This window comes from Sus scrofa, chromosome 15 (assembly GCF_054392235.1).
Source record: "Sus scrofa isolate SSC_HxYL_T2T_F1_AM1 chromosome 15, Sscrofa_HxYL_maternal_Yorkshire_Landrace_v2.0, whole genome shotgun sequence".
Taxonomy (NCBI): domain Eukaryota; kingdom Metazoa; phylum Chordata; class Mammalia; order Artiodactyla; family Suidae; genus Sus; species Sus scrofa.
The window spans coordinates 154,075,154-154,090,628 of NC_139397.1; the positions used below are offsets into that span (position 1 = coordinate 154,075,154).

The 15,475-nt window shown below is 66.8% G+C and overlaps 1 protein-coding gene across 11 annotated transcripts in view; it reads left to right on the forward strand.

Annotated features, from left to right (window-relative positions):
• The window catches only part of CROCC2 (ciliary rootlet coiled-coil, rootletin family member 2), a 75,998-nt gene that overhangs the window by 21,874 nt on the left and 38,649 nt on the right, over positions 1 to 15,475 (forward strand). For 10 of the 11 annotated variants that reach the window (XR_002339298.2, XR_014830317.1, XM_085000770.1 and 7 more), the window contains exons 2-11: positions 3,385 to 3,535; positions 4,103 to 4,251; positions 6,288 to 6,394; positions 7,378 to 7,543; positions 10,420 to 10,520; positions 11,003 to 11,200; positions 12,212 to 12,308; positions 12,970 to 13,169; positions 14,769 to 14,951; positions 15,195 to 15,339. Coding sequence is in view for 8 of the 11 variants with exons in the window: in XM_085000770.1 (XP_084856896.1) it covers positions 3,385 to 3,535; positions 4,103 to 4,251; positions 6,288 to 6,394; positions 7,378 to 7,543; positions 10,420 to 10,520; positions 11,003 to 11,200; positions 12,212 to 12,308; positions 12,970 to 13,169; positions 14,769 to 14,951; positions 15,195 to 15,339 (1,497 nt within the window). In the remaining 3 variants the exon portion in view is untranslated. The remainder of the gene's footprint in view (positions 1 to 3,384; positions 3,536 to 4,102; positions 4,252 to 6,287; positions 6,395 to 7,377; positions 7,544 to 10,419; positions 10,521 to 11,002; positions 11,201 to 12,211; positions 12,309 to 12,969; positions 13,170 to 14,768; positions 14,952 to 15,194; positions 15,340 to 15,475) is intronic. The other variant, XR_014830318.1, reaches the window with a different exon arrangement.

A 15,475-nucleotide genomic window follows, 5' to 3' on the forward strand; every position in this document is an offset into this window, starting at 1 on the left:
ACTCGCACAGGGTGATTTTAAATGGAGCTTCTGATGCCCTCGCTGGCCTTGGACCCACCCTGGTCCTCCCAGGGGTCTCCCCAACTGGGGTCTGGGCCCAGGGCAGCTGCCTTCCTTCCAGGCAGCACTGGGTACCTTTTGCAGATCCACGCCCTCTCCCCTGCAGACCTGTGCCTGAGCAGCCTGCAGACTCCGGAGGGGCTTCTCCGGGGTCCGATGCTGGTCACAAGCCAGGAGAACCAGTGAGACCTCTCTGTGTGACTCCCACCTGCCCTCCAAGCCTCCTCACACCCCCAGCTAGGCAAACAGAGGGTGGGAATCCCAGAGACCCCCACTTCACCCTCCGAAGATCCGCAGCGCCCAGGTCTCTGGGACTCCCCGCCCCCAATTTTCAAAGATGATAACACAAGGCTCAGGATGGCAGGTGACAGGCACTGGCAGTGGCAGGGAGAACCAGAACCCAGTTCTCCCAGGGGGGACCCCTTCTCCCCTCCGGGGTGGGAGAGATGGGAGCCCACACGCCCGGGGGTGGGCACTTTCTGCTCCTCGCAGCCACAACGGGGAGGCGCAGTGGGGAAGGAGGGGAGGCTGCCGCCCTCCAGGGTCTCACCCACAGAGGGCCCACGCAGGGTGTCACGCGGGGGCGGTGACCCCTTTCTGGTCATTAGCACACAGGGGAGGAGAGGCGGGAGGAAGGGACGCCGTTGGGCTCGACCGTGAGTCTGGGGTCTTTGAGGAAACTGATGCCCAGCCCCAGTGTCCCCTCTGTCCAGCCGAGACTGCCATGGGGGGACCTTCCAGAAATCAGGGCACTGCCCAGTTACCGGCCAAGAGCCCACTCCCGGAGCCAGGCCAAAACGGCTCCCCCGCCCCGGCCCGCAGAGCTGCAGGTGGCACCGCCATGGGGCCGGTGGGGGGCTGGGAGGAAGCCGAACCCGGAGGCTGGCGCAGGCCCAGTGCACGCCCTGGCCGGCGGCCCCGCCCCCTGCGGTTGCTTCCTCGGGGCTAGGGGCGGGGCCGGGGGCGGGGCCAGCGGGGGGGCGAGGGCGGCCCCGGGGCGCTCCCCGCAGCCCCGCAGCGCCGCCCCCGCCGCGCCCCTCAGCTCCAGCTGGGCCGCGGCCCATCGCAGGCACCGGCCGCAGCTGGAACCCATTACGCCCCCAGCTCCTCTGGGGACCGCTCGGCTAATAAGTGACCCTCTGTAAATGTTAGGAATGAGTCAAGTTTGTGCCGCTGCCGCTTTCCCGTTAGCGGGTGGCGCCGCGGACGCCCGGGGGAGCGGGGAGGGCGGCGGGGAAGAGGCCTTCCTGGCCTAGGAGGAGCGCTTCCTGGACTTGACCGTCCCTCGGGCCTCGGTTTCCCCGTGTGCAGGAAGGGCTTCCGGGCAGACGAGGGCTCAGCCCTTCCAGCTGCCTTTTGTCCGTGGCCTTGGCGCCCCCTCCTTGGCTTGGCCCAGAAGGGGCAGCAGGCACATGCCCCTCTGAGGGCGGGCCGGGTGCCTCCCACCCAGGGTCAGGCTGAAGGTGCATCTGGGGGAGCTGAGTGAAGGCGCCTCCCCCTGAGGACTCAGATTCAAGGATGAGGAACGAGGCCCCAGGGGCAGGGGGCTGGGCTCTGGGTGCACCAGGACCAGCGTTCTCACCCCGGGGAGGGTAGTGGGGTTCCGGCCGTGGCATTGCTGGGTGTCTGCCCTCACTGAGGTTCTGTCGGGGAACAGGGCTCACCTGGTGTCTAACCCAGCAGACAGAGCAAAAGAGGCCAGGCAGGGTCTCAGGAGGCTGAGATTTTTACCAGGGCAGTGGGGGAGGGGGAGCAGGGGGGCACCAGGGAGCCCTCCATCCCCGCCACCACGGCCTGAGGGTCTCGGCCAGGCGGAGGGGTCGAGGCCTCAGGAGGGTCTTTGTGGGGAGCTGGGCGGATCAGAAGGGGTGAGGACAGGCACGTCGGGGGCGGCACAGTGGTCACTCACCAGGACTGGGCAGGGAGGGAGACCCTGGGAAGAGGAGCCGGAGGGCAGAGGGGAGGGCACATGCTGATGAGCTTAAGAAGTCGGACCTTTGAGGGTGATGGGAGGGCCCTGGTTTGTCACCAGAGAGAGTCCTTGGCGTGGACACTCATCTCTGGTACCCCCAGGAAACATCTGGTTGCTTTTTTTTTTTTTGCTTTTTAGGGCCACACCCAGGGCATATGGAAGTTCCCAGGCTACGGGTCAAATCGGAGCTACAGCTGCTGGCCTTCGCCACAGCCACAGAAACGCAGGACCCAAGCCACGTCTACCTACACCACAGCTCACAGCAACGCCAGATCCTTAACCCACTGATGGAGGCCAGGAATCGAACCCGAATCCTCATGGATGCTAGTTGGATTCGTTTCCGCTGCGCCATGAAGGGAACTCTGGTCTGGTTGCTCTTTAATATTTAATTCATTGCCTTAAAATCGTATCCTGAATGCAGTGGGCAGGTGGCAGCTGTGAACTGTCCCCAAACACAGCAAGCGGGTGGGCAGCTGTCCTGACTCCTGGGCAGTCTTGCCGCCCTCTCACGTCCAGATGCTTCATGCTGGCACAGAACTGGCTGCCTCAGCCCCAGCAGTCACAGGCCCCTCAATGTCCTCCCACAGCCAGCAGCACCATCAGAGCCGGCACAGAGGCCCTGCCCCGCTCTGGACTCTGGCGGCCACGCAGGCCCTCCCCTAGCTGTGCCACCCTCATGGAGCAGGGACACTTCACGGCCCGGGCAAACAGCCAGCTCAGGCCCAGGACCCAGGACTTCCTCCCGCTTCCAGGCCCACTCAGACCTCTCTTGTGGCCAGTTGGCTGCTCCATCCGGCTGGGGAGGCAGCAGCGGGCCTGCTATCCTCCCCTGGCCCCTCCTTTGCTTCCTGCCCTGCGGCGCTGGACAGGGGAAAGCCCTGCACAGCAGCCCTTGTCCTAAAGGGACAAGCGTGGGTGGCGCCTCAGTTTTTCTACCAGTTGGAGGCCCCTCCCCTGGGGCTCTGCCCCTGCTGGGTGGGGTTCAGACCCCTGCCTGCCAGCCCCCACTGTGAAAACTGAGACTGCTTGCTCCGTGGGCGGGGGGAAGGGCCCCTCCCCCCCAGCATCCCCGGAGAGGTCCACCAAGACGGGCAGCCCCCATGGAGAGGGTGGGGTGGTGACCCAGGCTGAGCGTCCGAGCTGGCCCTTCTCTGCTCACCTGCGCTCTGGGCAGCACCAGGATGGGCAGGGTGCCCCCGCTTCACAGGCGGGGAGAGCAAGGCTCGGGCCTTGGGTGGCCGCAGCCTTGCCAGGTCCTCCAGGGCCTATGGGAGCCCCTGGTGCCCCCCTGATTCCAGCTGGCTCAGGTGGGGCCCTGGCAGCCCCAGTGTCTCTGAGTGTGTGTTTTTCAGAGACTAGAGGACACCGTCCTGAGCCCCGCCGCCAGCAGAGAAGACCGGACACTGACCGTGCGCGGGGGAGGCTGGCGGGCCTCACCCACCCCTGTGCCCGCCCGCATCCGTGAGATTGTGGCTGGCAGCCTGGGCGAGGAGCCGCCCCCAGGTGAGGGGGGCCCGTCTTGCTTTTATCTGTGCTCCTTGTTCACGAGAGGAATGAAAATCTGAAAGGTTGAGACATCCCGGAGGCTGACGCTGAGCAGCCCCCACCCCCAGCCCCACGGCCCCCTGCAGGGCACGCTGGGTCCCTGCACCGAGGCCACCCAGCCAGCTGGGCAGCCTGGCCCCGCCTGTGCTCCCGACTCCTCCTCTACAGTAAGGGGCTGTCCAGCCTCCTAAAGGAACCGGCCCGGCTGTGTGTGGAGGAAAAGAACCCCTGCCACGTGGTTAGAAAAGCACCTTATCGCGCCCTGAGTCAGCAGTTCCTACAGCCTGCTCACTCTAATTGGGGGTTCGCCCTGGGCGCGGGTCTCACTGGGATGAAGTGTGGGTGTATAGATGTCAGCTGATGGGAGAGGGAGCGAGGCCCAGGGCATCAGGGGTGGTCCCCACACTGGGATCTCCAGGATCGAGCCGGGACGTCGAGGAATGCTGGGCAGGCCAGCATGGGGACAGGGTGCGGGGCTGGGGGCTGGCCTGCCCCCGCCACCCGGTAACAGTGTAGCGCCTGCAGGGCTGCGGGAACTGCCGGCCACCCCGGCCCATGTGCAGGAGGAGAATGAGCTTCTGCAGGAGGAGCTGGACCGGCTGGAGGACCTGCTGGCCCAGGCGGGCGCCGAGCGAGACGAGCTGGCCAGCAGGTACCAAGCGGCCAGCCAGCGGGTGAGTGCGCGCAGGGACGCAGGGCTGCCGAGGGTGACCACTGGGACTGCCAGGGAGTCTCAGAACACGGAATGATGGTGGCCAACCTTGGCACAGCCAAGCCCTGGGCAACAGATGGAGAATTTGAGGCTGGAGAGGGCAGGTGGGAGCAGGACAGGTGCCTGGGGCTCCCCGCTCAGCCTAGGCGTCAACTCGTTTCCTGCCTGCACGAAGCCCTTGGGACGGCAGCGGCCGTTCTGTCACTTTGGACCCAGTGCCTAGCCCAGTGTGAGTGCACGGTGGGCGCTCCGCCCACACCCGCTGCGGCTGCGGGAGGAGGAAGGCAGCAAAGAAGGAACTGACCGAGTTGGCTGAGGACCCCCCGCCCCCGCAGAGCTGAGAGACACCTGGCTCCGCCCCCAGATCCCCTTCCCCAACGGCCGGGGGTGGACAGACCCTGGACACACCCTGGACCCCTGGTCCTCTACCCTCAGGGCCCTGGGCAGCTGCAGTGCCTTCCAGGTGCCTGGCAGGTGCAGCAAGGGGCCCCATGGCGTGTGGGGCTGGGAGGGCCTGCGGGGGTACAGGTGGAGGAGCTGAGGCTGAAAAGTGAGCAAATGGGCTAGGCCAGAGCCTCTGTCCCACGTCCACTCCTCCAAGACATGGGGGCGCCCAAGGCAGGCCTGGGCAAGGGGGGCCTGGGCGAGGGAACACCTGGCCCACAGTGCGGGCCCCTTGCTCTGTGCGGCAGGACAGGTGAGGAAACGAGCCTCAGCAGAGGCCAGGGCCTCTCTGCCCTGTTGGGACAGACCTGACTGGAGCTGGCCCTTCCTCCAGCTCGACCGGGCCCTGGGCTGGCCCTGTCTTCTGTTGGGTCCCAAGGGCTTCCCAGAACAAGCGGCAGCGTCTCCAGCCCCGAAGAGGGGTTCTCTGCCCCGCCCCCAACGGTCGCAGCCATGCTCACCACCACCCGCCCGATGCCCGGGGCCCTCCGGGGGCAGCACCAGGGGGTGGGGTTTCCTCATCCCTGTTGGCCTGGAGCACTTGGGGGAGCCGCCTGCTCTCCCTGGCCTGGGCGGGGGCGGGGGCCTTCCTAGCACAGGGTGGGGAGATGTTGGGAACACGAGGGCCGGCGGGAATAGAAGCCGCAGAAATCCTGCGGCCGGATTAGGAAACCTCGTGAGTCAGTGAGATCTGAGCTACAGGCCTGGCAGCTCTGCACGAGGGCCAGGCCCCCCCAAGTGCCCCCCAGCAGGCAGGGTGGCGTGGCTGTTTCGTGGGCAGCTCCATCCCGGTGGACCCCCAGCCCCCGCCCGGCCCTGCGGCTCCAGCCTGGCCCCTGGCCCCTCCTCTCCAGTCCGACTGATGGCTGAGGGGGGACCCTCACCTCCCCATGCTCAGTCCCAGGCCAGGCCCCAGGTGTGGCCTTCAACTCTGCACGTCTGCCCCCTCGGCCCCCACCAGCCAGCCTGCTGGTCCCCTTCTCGGACCCCCAGACTGTGCCCTGGGTCAGCATCCTGGGCAGGCCTCCCCAGCACCTCCCTCGTCCCTCAGAGCCCCGGGGCCCCCCTGCCCAGCCTCCAGCAGGCTGGGGGCCAGGCCTGGCCCAGATGGATGGCTCCCTCCCCACCAGGGCCACCTGGGGCTGCAGGCCCACTTCCTGGGGGTGTGGTCCCCACCGCCCCTGCTGGAGGAAGGCTGTGCAGACAGAGGTTCGAGCCCAGGTGGGAGGGGGACCCACGTTCGCTCACTCTCACGCAGGGACCCCAGGCCCGCTCTGCATCTGGGCCGTCCTGACCCCTACGTGGCCATACCAGATCCTGGGGCCCTCCTCAGTCGGCTGCGGGCACTTGGCACAGGCCAGGGCGTGGATGCCCGCCTACCTGACCTGCCTCACCAAGGCCCCGCTGGACCCAACCCCAGCCCTTGTTCCCGCCCGACCACCTCCCCTACTGGGGAACCCAGAGGAGCCCCTTCACCCATCCCTGGGAGGTGCCATAGCCACCCTGCCCCTGGGTTTGGAAGCGGCCAGCCAGGTGGTCACCGTCTCCCTGCAGCTGCAGGCCCGGCTGGAGACCACGGAGGCCCGGCTGCGGAGGTCGGAGCTGGAGCACAGTGTGGACCTGGAGGAGGCCCTGGGCCGGCTGGAGGCTGCCGAGCAGAGGTGAGGCCGGCAGGTGCGGTGGGCAGGGCTGCAGGGGGCTCGGCCAGCACCCCAAGAGGCAGCAGACCCCACTGCGGCTGCTCTTCCCCATTTGCCTTCAGGAGGTGGCTGTGGGCTCGGGGGCGGGACGGCGGGCAGGGTGGGGAGGAGAGCCATCCCCCTGTGGTGACTGCATCCCCCGGGGTACCGCGAGCCCCGCCCGGCAGGTCCCGGGAAGGGCAGGTCAGCTCTCTGCACTCTGCGGGGAGGACGGTGGAAGGGCTGAGCCTGGGCGCCCCGTCTGCGGACCGGAGGCTGGGCCGTCTGTGGAGCACTTCTGCCGTCGGTTCACTCTCAGGGACCCCGGAAACGGAAGAAAAGTGATGAGAAGCACTTTGAAACCGGTTTGGGAGGGAGGGAGAGGAGACTTGGTAAACAAGCCAAGGGGCAGAGGAGCAGGGGTCCCTGCGGCCTTGCAGCCCCGCCGCCGGAGGCGCAGGTTCCGGAGGGCCTGAGGTCCCTGACCGCAGCCACACACAGCCCTACCCTGAGTGGAGAGCAGCCCCCACATCACAGGGGGCCACATCGGGTCACCCACAGGGGGCACGCCTGACTCCCTCTCCCCGTCCTGCTGCATGCATGGCGTCTCCCCTCCAGCCGGGGGACCCTCAGCTGGTGCTCCCAAGCCTGACCCTCCTGCTGGCCTTGGGGTTCACCTCGGCACCTGGAGTCAGGAGCCGGCCGCGGCTGTGGGGGCAGAGCCGGGAGAGGTGGGATGGGGGGGCGGGAGAACAGGTGTGCCAGGGAAGGTGGCACCCAGAGCCTGGCCCCAGGTTGGGAACCCCTGGGGACCCATTGCAGGTGGTCATTGCTGTTTAGGGGCAGTTTGGGGGCTGAACAGTCAAGCTGGGTCACTGGCCCGGGAGGCTGGGGTGCCCGGGTCACGGAGTACGTCTGTCTGGAGAGGCTACCCCCCGGCTGTGTGCTCTGTTCTTGCTGTCCAGGAGCACTGGCCTCTCCCAGGTGAATAGTCTGCTGCGAGAGCAGCTGGAGCACATGAAGAAGGCCAACGACAGGCTGGCCCAGGAGCTGGCCAGGACCACGGGCAGCGTGCTCCGTCTGCGGGGAGAGCTGGAGCTCAGGGAGGCGCAGCGCTGGACCCAGAGAGAGGTGCCGCCCCGCCCCACCTGCTTTGGGGACGGTGGCAGGGGTGGGTGGCAGCAGGGCCGGGAGACGGTGAGCTTCAGCTGTGGCTCCTCCTGGGTGCCAGGCCACGGGCCTCCTGCCCCACCCCGCCCCTCTCGGCTTGGCCATGGAAGTCTGCAGAGTGGGGGGCACTGGGTAGAAGACCCCCGCTTTGAGAGAAGGACCCCATGACAGGGACGGTGCCTCCCCCGCAGGCCCCAGGCTTGGGCAGTAGAACGAGGGCCGAGCCCGGCTCTGGCGTGGCCGCCCTGCTCTTGAGAGGGAGGGTCTCCAGGGGCCTGACTCCTGGTCAGACCTGGGGGGTGGGGGCTGGGCACACCATGGCTCCCGCCCCGGCCAGGCCAGCAGGGGCCTCAGCCAGCAGGTGCGGTGCTCCAGCCTCAGCCTGGCTGGGAGGAACGTGCCGTGTGGACCGTCTCGGGTGGTCACCGGTGGCAAGAGGTCCAGCGTGAGGTGGGGGCCTTAGTCCAGACAGGTCACCCACACCCCTGCCTACCTCTTCCCCATGAGCCTGTGACCTCTGTGTCAAAGAGGCATTTGTGCCTCTGCTCCGATGGTCCCCAGATGTCCCCGTGGGCCCGCGGGCAGGATTTCTCCTGGGAAGGGGCAGAAGCCAAGGCCGAGGTGCCCCGCTCGCCCGGGCCTCAGCTGACCCTGCACAGACCCTCAGGCAAGCCCACCCTGCCCTTCCCACACGGACCTGGCGGAGAGGGAGGCCTGAGCCCACTGTGCGGCCGGACGGGCCCTCCGGCTGCACCCACCCCAGGATGGGGCCTGGGGGTCAGACAAGCTGAGCGCGGCGTCAGGACAGAGGGCGCTGCCTTCACCATCACTGGCGCATTTGTCATCACGGGGTGGCTGCCAACGGCCGGGCTCCCGTGTGGGGCAGGGGAGACGCTGCAGACACACCATGCCCGCCCCATGGCCCCTAGTGACCACCGTGTGTGGAAACGAATACCCTGGAGACCGTGTCGGGTCCAGTTCGGCACTGGCTCATCAAGGGTCTTTGCTCCTCTCTTGTCTTGGAACCACCCATCGGTAGGTAGCCGTTTCTCTCGGCCGCTTGAAGACACCCTTCCTCTGTCCCCTGGCTGCCCGGCCACCGCCCGGCCCACGGAGCCCCACTGAGCCCTGGGGGCGGTCCCGGTCTTCTCCCTCTGGCCGCTCTGAGCTCTGCGGGCTCTAAGATGGGCCCGGGGGCAGGCGTCCCCGTCTCTCCTGCTGAGGATCCATCGGGATTCTTTATTCGCGGTTTTTGGAAAGTCCATCAGCTCCGTGCGCCCGACCCAGGCCTGTGCCCCCTCCCACGCTTCTCAGCCCCCCGGCCTCCCTTCTCTCCTCGTCCTGGTCTACATTTCGGATAATTTTCTCACGCCTACCCCGCTGGTCGTCGGTTTTCTCTTCAAGTCTTCAGTCTCTGAGAAACCTGCCTACTTGGCTTAAATTCTAACTATTGCATTTTTCATTTTTAAGAATCCTGATTTTTATTCTGAGTGTTTTCCTGGTGTCATACTCTTAACTCGTATTTGCAAGCCTCCTGTGTATTTGTCGATGCATATTAAAAAAGGTACTTTGTCGTCTTTGATAGTCTGCTCTCTGCAGTTCTTCGAGTCTCTTGTTTCTGCTAGGTCTTGATCATGGTGCTGTGTTTCCCTGTGTCCTTGATGGTTTTTCTAAAAAATGTTTTCGGCTGAGCACCCCCTTTGCTGTGGGATTCTGAAAGTTCTTTGAGACCCGCCGTGCGTGTGTATGTTCTGGAAAGGATTTTCACTTGCTTCTGACAGAAGCCATGGTCCTTGGTCAGGACAGGACAGGCCTCTGCTCTCCTCGCTCCCAGGAAGGGTGTCTGGTCCCTGCTCTTTGACGACCACCATGGGCGGGGGACAAGTACGCAGCAGCCTCCGGCTCCAGGCACGAAGGGGCGTCCCCGACAGAAGGTCCACAGCAGAGCGTTCCTGGGCTGAGCGGGGGCCCTCAGGCGTGGGGCCAGGGAGGGGAGCAGCACAGGCTTCATGAAGGAAGAGTGGGTGCGTGGGTCCTGAGCCCGAGGCCCAGAAGGATGCGACAGTCCTCAGGAGCAGCTCTGAAGGACGGCAGGTGGCGGGTGTGCGGCAACAGGGCGGGAGGGACCGTGGAGACGCTGGAGAGCACGGGGGTGTCGACGAGCCCTCTGGGGATCCCGGAAGGTCAGGAGGACCCAGCCCGGTGCAAGGCTGGGAAGGCGGCGTGGAGACTCAGAACCTTCTGGGCGTCGGCTTAGCTCCCTGCAAGGCTGGCCCCGCGACCACGACGCCGGCCTCCATCCCCTTCCCCAACCCATCCGTGCCCACAGTCCAACAGCCCAATTCACTCCGCCTGGCCTTGGGGTGGCTCCCACCCCCATCCCCACCTCTGTGAGCTCAGAGGCAGAGGCTTCTATTGCCCTGGCACCTCCAAGAGCCAACCCCACCTCCGGATGTCTTCGGGGCCCTCGAAGAGTAGGTTCTGGGGGAGAAGACAGGGCCTGTTTCCTGGTGTTTGCCCCACTTCCCAGCTGGAGGCCAGGGGCTGAGTGCTGCCCTGTGCCAGCAGGGACAGAGGTCGAGGGGTCCTGGGTCTGGGCAGGTTCTCCTGGGAGGGGCACAGAGCCCTGCCCGCGGGGGTGGTTTGCATTATTTGGACTAAGTCATAGGATGTGGGCTGAAGGAAGGTAGGTGACGCTGCTCTACTCCACCCCCTGCCTGCTGCCCGCCTGGTGCTGGGGGCTGTGGGGAGGGCGATGGGGGTCCAGGGCTCCCTGCCCCCTCCCCCCCCCCAGACCTGGCCTCCGCCTGCAGTGGACGTGAGCCTCTCGCTTTCAGATGCGGCGTGCTGGCTTGGGGGAGCCCCAGGGGGTCCTCTTGCGGAGACAGGTCACCGCACTCCGGGGACACTTGGCTGAGCTACGCGCAGCCACTGAGAAGTAAGTGCCAGCCACCTGCCCGCCCAGAGCCAGGTGTGGGCTCCGGGAGGGCGGGGCTCCAGGCTCCCATGGGGACGGTTCGAGCCCTACCTGGACTTTGTTTTGGGTGGCCGATGGAGTGGTGGAGCCAGCAGGGGAGGTGGGCAGTGGGGCAGGTGGACGAAGAATGGGGCGATGGGCAAGGGTGCAGGGGGGAGACGGGAGGGCGGGCCTGTTAGGGACCCACTCTGGGAGGGGCAGGTGTACATGGATGGAGCTTCGGGGCCCCTCTGGTCCTTACCAGACGCCTTGCACAGCCTGTCCTGTCTGGCCTGGCCCAGCCCCCCCCGCCCACACCCCAGCTGTTTCGTGGGGACAGTCGATGCCACAGTCTCCCTCCTGAGACCGGCTGGGCGGTGGACTGCTGTGGGCATGTGACCAGACCCTGCGGCTTGGAGGCTCCAGACCCACAGCTCAGCAGGGGCGCTGCTCTTGTCGCCCAGGGATTTGGCGGACATGCGAGCGGAGGCCGCCAGGTCGGCCCGCCGCCTGCACACGGCCTGCCTGAACCTCGGCTCTAACCTGCGGCTGACAGCCAGCAGCACGGCCGGTGCCCTGGAGCAGCAGCTGCGGGACAAGGTGCGGGAGATGCTGCAGCTGCAGGGCCGCTGGGACGCGGAGAAGGTGGCCCTCCAGGCCAGGTGGGTGCAGGAGGCAGGGACAGCGGGCCCCGCGCCCGGCCAGTCGGCCTGGAAGCTGCAGGCTGGGACCTCACTCACGTGCAGCTTCCTCCCAATGGCACCCCCATCCTGACCCCAGGGCGCGTCCCCAGTGCCCAGCACGGTTCATAGGCACCATCCCGAAGGCCGGGGCTGGGGGCGGAGGCAGCATTAGTGCCCGTGACTGTGCGTGTTCCGTGAACGCTGCCCCGGACACACTTGAGCTGCTCCCAGAGGTGGAATGATCAGGCTGGAAGCACTTTGCTCCAGGGCCAGGCGCTGCTTCAAGGGAAACTGTTTAAGAAGCTGAAGCAGGTGCAAGGGCAGGGGGCCACTCCCCGCAAGCCTGGGGGCTCTGGACACGGACTCTCGTGTGGGGCGTGGAAGTCGCGTGAGGGCAGCTTCTGCAGGAGGCGAGCGGCAGCTCCCGGTAAAGAGCTGACACTGCCACAGGGCAGCTCCCGGGACCTGGGGTTCATGAGGTCACGCGTGCCCTGCCCAGAGCCAGCCCACACTGCCCTCGGGCCTGCTGAGTCCAGCACACCCCAGCCAGCCCCGGAGGAGCACAGGGTGGGGCAGCAAGGGGTCTTTGAGAAGAAAGTGGCTCCTGGGAAGGACAGACAAGCGTCATCACGCTGGCGGAGGAGCGCAGCCAGAGGGGCCCAGAAACAGGCTCTTCGAGGACCGGGCAGGGCCTGGGGAAGCCACCGCGGGGCTGGAGAGCTGAGTCGGGGTCAGGATGGGGCCTTGAATGCGGCACTTGGGCTCGGCACTTTACTCCGAGACAGCGGGAGCCATTGAAGTTTCTAGAGCAGAAGAGCAGGGTCTGACCAGACTGGGGACTGAGGCCCACTCAGACAGAGGTGGCCAGTGTCAGCAGGGAGGCTGCATCGCAGGAGGGTCCGATGGAGCCAGGGCATTCCAGCGCCCACGGGTGCCCTGAGCTCTGTTTTGGGTGCTGAAGACCCTGCCCGACTCCCAACTTCTCCCTAGACTCTCAGAGCAGACGCTGCTGGTGCAGAAGCTCACAGAGCAAAATGCCAACAAGGACCGAAGCATCTCTTCCCTCAGGACAGATGTGCAGAAACTGGTGCGTGGGGCTGGGAGACGGCGGCGTGCAGTGGGGGCACCTGGGCCCGCAGGAGGCCGGGTCCCTGGGGGCCTGGGGGCCGAGGCCGAAGCCCTACAGTACACAAAAGTGCAGGCCCGCCTCCTTCCCACGTGGAGTGTCGGGTGGGCTGCAGGGTCCTGATGGTTCCAGCTGGCCATGGGACTTGGACGGACCCGTTTGCCCTGGGCCTTGGTCTCTCCCCTCCGCCCCTGCCTCTCTGCGCCCTGAAGGGGGCCAGGCAGATGCGGGCACCTGGAGCTGGGGTGCAGCAGAAGTGCTGAAGGCCATCTGAGGGCGCGCTATGCCCCCCGCGACTGTGTCCCATCCGGGGCCTGCTCCCCGGCCACCCTGGACCCCGCACTGCCAGCTTGCAGGCGGCCTTTGGGAGGCAGTGATAGCAGGAGGCGGTCAGTGGCCGCAGAGGCAATGATGCACCCCGTCCCCCTGGGAGCAAAGCCACAAAGGCTGCCAGGCTGCCAGACTGCCAAGGGCAGTTACAGGGCCTGCCCCTGAACCCCACAGCAGGGGGGTCTCGGTCTTAAGGGCATCCTATCTCGTGGAGTTGGGGGCTCTGGCTGGCCTCTGTGGTCACAGGCCTAGCCGGGCCACGGGGCTCAGGCGGCACCCCGCTCTCGGGCAGGAGCTGCGTCTGCAGCTGGAGTCCTCCGAGGCGACGGCGGCCGGGCTCCAGGAGCGGATGTCAGAGAGCCAGCGGGAGCTGCGGGCCTTGCGGAGGCTCCTGCGGGAGCAGGCCCAGGAGCACCAGGCCCTCCTGGGCAGGCTGGAGGCGCAGAGCCAGGAAGCACAGCGCTGCCGGGTGTCCAGCGAGCTCCTGGGACGGTGAGGCTGGGGTGGGGGGTGCCCCTCCATCAGGCCTTCCAGCAGGAGCGAGGCTGGTCTCCCAGACAGAAACTGCTCCCGGCCAGGCCACCTCCCCTCGCCCCCCACCCGGGCCACACCGAGCACACCTGCTTTCCCTCGTCTGGGCCCCCTGGGCTGTGTCTCCCCAGGACTCCCCTTCCCAAAGCCCCACCCTCAGCTGCATCCCAGGCGCCCCTCCTGGACACAGGCAGCGCTCTCTCCCACCTGCCCCTGGCTGCCAGGACTCCTCCAGGGGTCCCACCCAGCCTTCACAGGTGGTCCGTAAAGCCCCAACCCCCTCCCTCGGGGCGGCCCTGCACACACCCCTTGCCCATCCTGCAGACCTGGTACCCACGATGCAGTCCACTGTGAGGCTGTCTGGGTGCTTCTGTGCATCTTACTGCCCTGGGGGGGCGTGGCGTGTGGAAGGGGACCCCCCCCAGGAGATTCCTGAGTGGGAGGTCTTGGGGCTTCCCAAATCCACACGCTGGGCATGGGACATGGGGCATGGGGGCGTGGGGGCAGGGGGCACGGGGCACGGGTCATGGGGCGGGGAGTGGGCTGGCGGCCCAGGAATTTTTCCTGTGGGGGGAGCTGTGCAGGGGGGACAGGACAAACTCCGTGCTCCCCCCTCACTCCCTGGACTACGGGTCCCTCAGGGCTGCCCCTTCCCTGAGTGGCCTGACATCCCTCAGTCCTGGGATGGAAGGTCTGAGGAAAAATCAGTCCCAACCCTGCCCTTGAGAGGCGCACAGGAGCCGGGCAGAGCTGGAGCTGAGGGGTTCAGCCTGGCACAGGGGCTCAGGAGCCATGGGGCCCTGGAGGATGTGAATGAGGTGGGGGGGGCCTTCCTGGGGGAGGGGGGGCAGCGCAAAGCGGGCAGGGACCACTGGGGGCCCCAGGGGCTCTTAGCTGGGCCATGACTTTCAAGGCAGTCTGGCTGCAGCGTCCTGGGCATAGGTGGGCAGGTGGCCCCTCCGTACAGGGGCCGAGGGGCTGGATCCAAAAGGCGTTTGGGAAGGGGGGCCTCGGGACTCTGTGTCAGGGCATATCCATGGAGCGGGGACCCCTGAGAGTTCAATTCCAGGTGATGGGTGACCTGAGGGAGGACTTGGGTGGGTCAGCTCTGAGCACAGCTGTGCACCAGGAGCTGGCCCTCGAAGCTCGGCCATCAGGGGAGGTAAGCTGTGCAAGACGTGGCTCTGCAGGACTCTCTCTGGGGTCCCCCCCCCCGCAATGGCTTCTGCAGGACGGGTCTAACTTAGCCTACAGGTGCAGAGGGCCAAGCGCGGGGCATACCTGGGGCGGGGGCGTGGCAAGGCCCTCCAGGGCTCTAAGGGCTCCTGCGGGGCTGCCAGGAGCCAGGCAGAGCCCACTGGTGGCCACCCCACCTGGACAGGCCAGCCTGAGCTCAAGCGGCTGGATCTTCTCACCCCTCCCCACGCGTCCCGAGACCCTGCCCAGCCCACCCTCCTGGCACTGAGGCCAATGCTCCATTGACTATACCCAGTGAGACCCCTGGTTCCCCTCCCCTGCTGCACATCCGGGGCCCCCATTGTCCACCTCCCCTGCTCCCAGAGAGAAGGCAGCTCTGCAGGAGGCAGTGGAGGAGCTGAGAGGGAAGGTGGACGTTTCGGGCCAGGAGAGGCAGAGGCTGGAGGCCAGGAATGCAGAGCTGCAGAGAAGCCTCCTGCAGTGGGCGGAGCAGAAGCAGGAGCTGGCGCAGTCGGGCGAGCGGGGCCGCAGGGAGCTGGAGGCCAGGTGGGCTGCGCAGAGGGCGGTCACGTGCCCTCTCACTGGGGCTCCCTTCTTCTGCAGTCTCATCTTGGGGGCGGGGGTGCCTAGTGAGACAGCAGCCCCCACCCCGCCGGCTGACATGCCCACCGCCAGCCCACACCCTCCCTTGGAGGGAGCTGCAGGTGCTCACCCTGCCTGCTGGGTCCTGTGAGGTGGCCCCCACCTTGCCCTGAGGTGACCTCGTGCCCTCTGGTTTCCGGGTCTCAGTCAAGGGCGCCTGGAGCAGCTGGAGGAGAAGGTCTCAGGGCTCAAGAAGGAGTTGGTGTCAGCCCAGGAGGCGCTGAGCACAGCGCAGCTGCAGAGGGACCTCCTGGAGAGCGAGCGGGAGGGGCTGCGCATCGCCCTGGCCCGGGTACATTCCTGCTCCTCCCTCCCTCCAGCTGCGGCTTCGGGGCCCGCTCCCGCCCCTTGCCTCTGGCCTCTCCTGCCTGGGCCCTCGGGCCATCCCCGGGGGTCTCAGACTCACCCTGGCCAGTGGGCACCCTCCC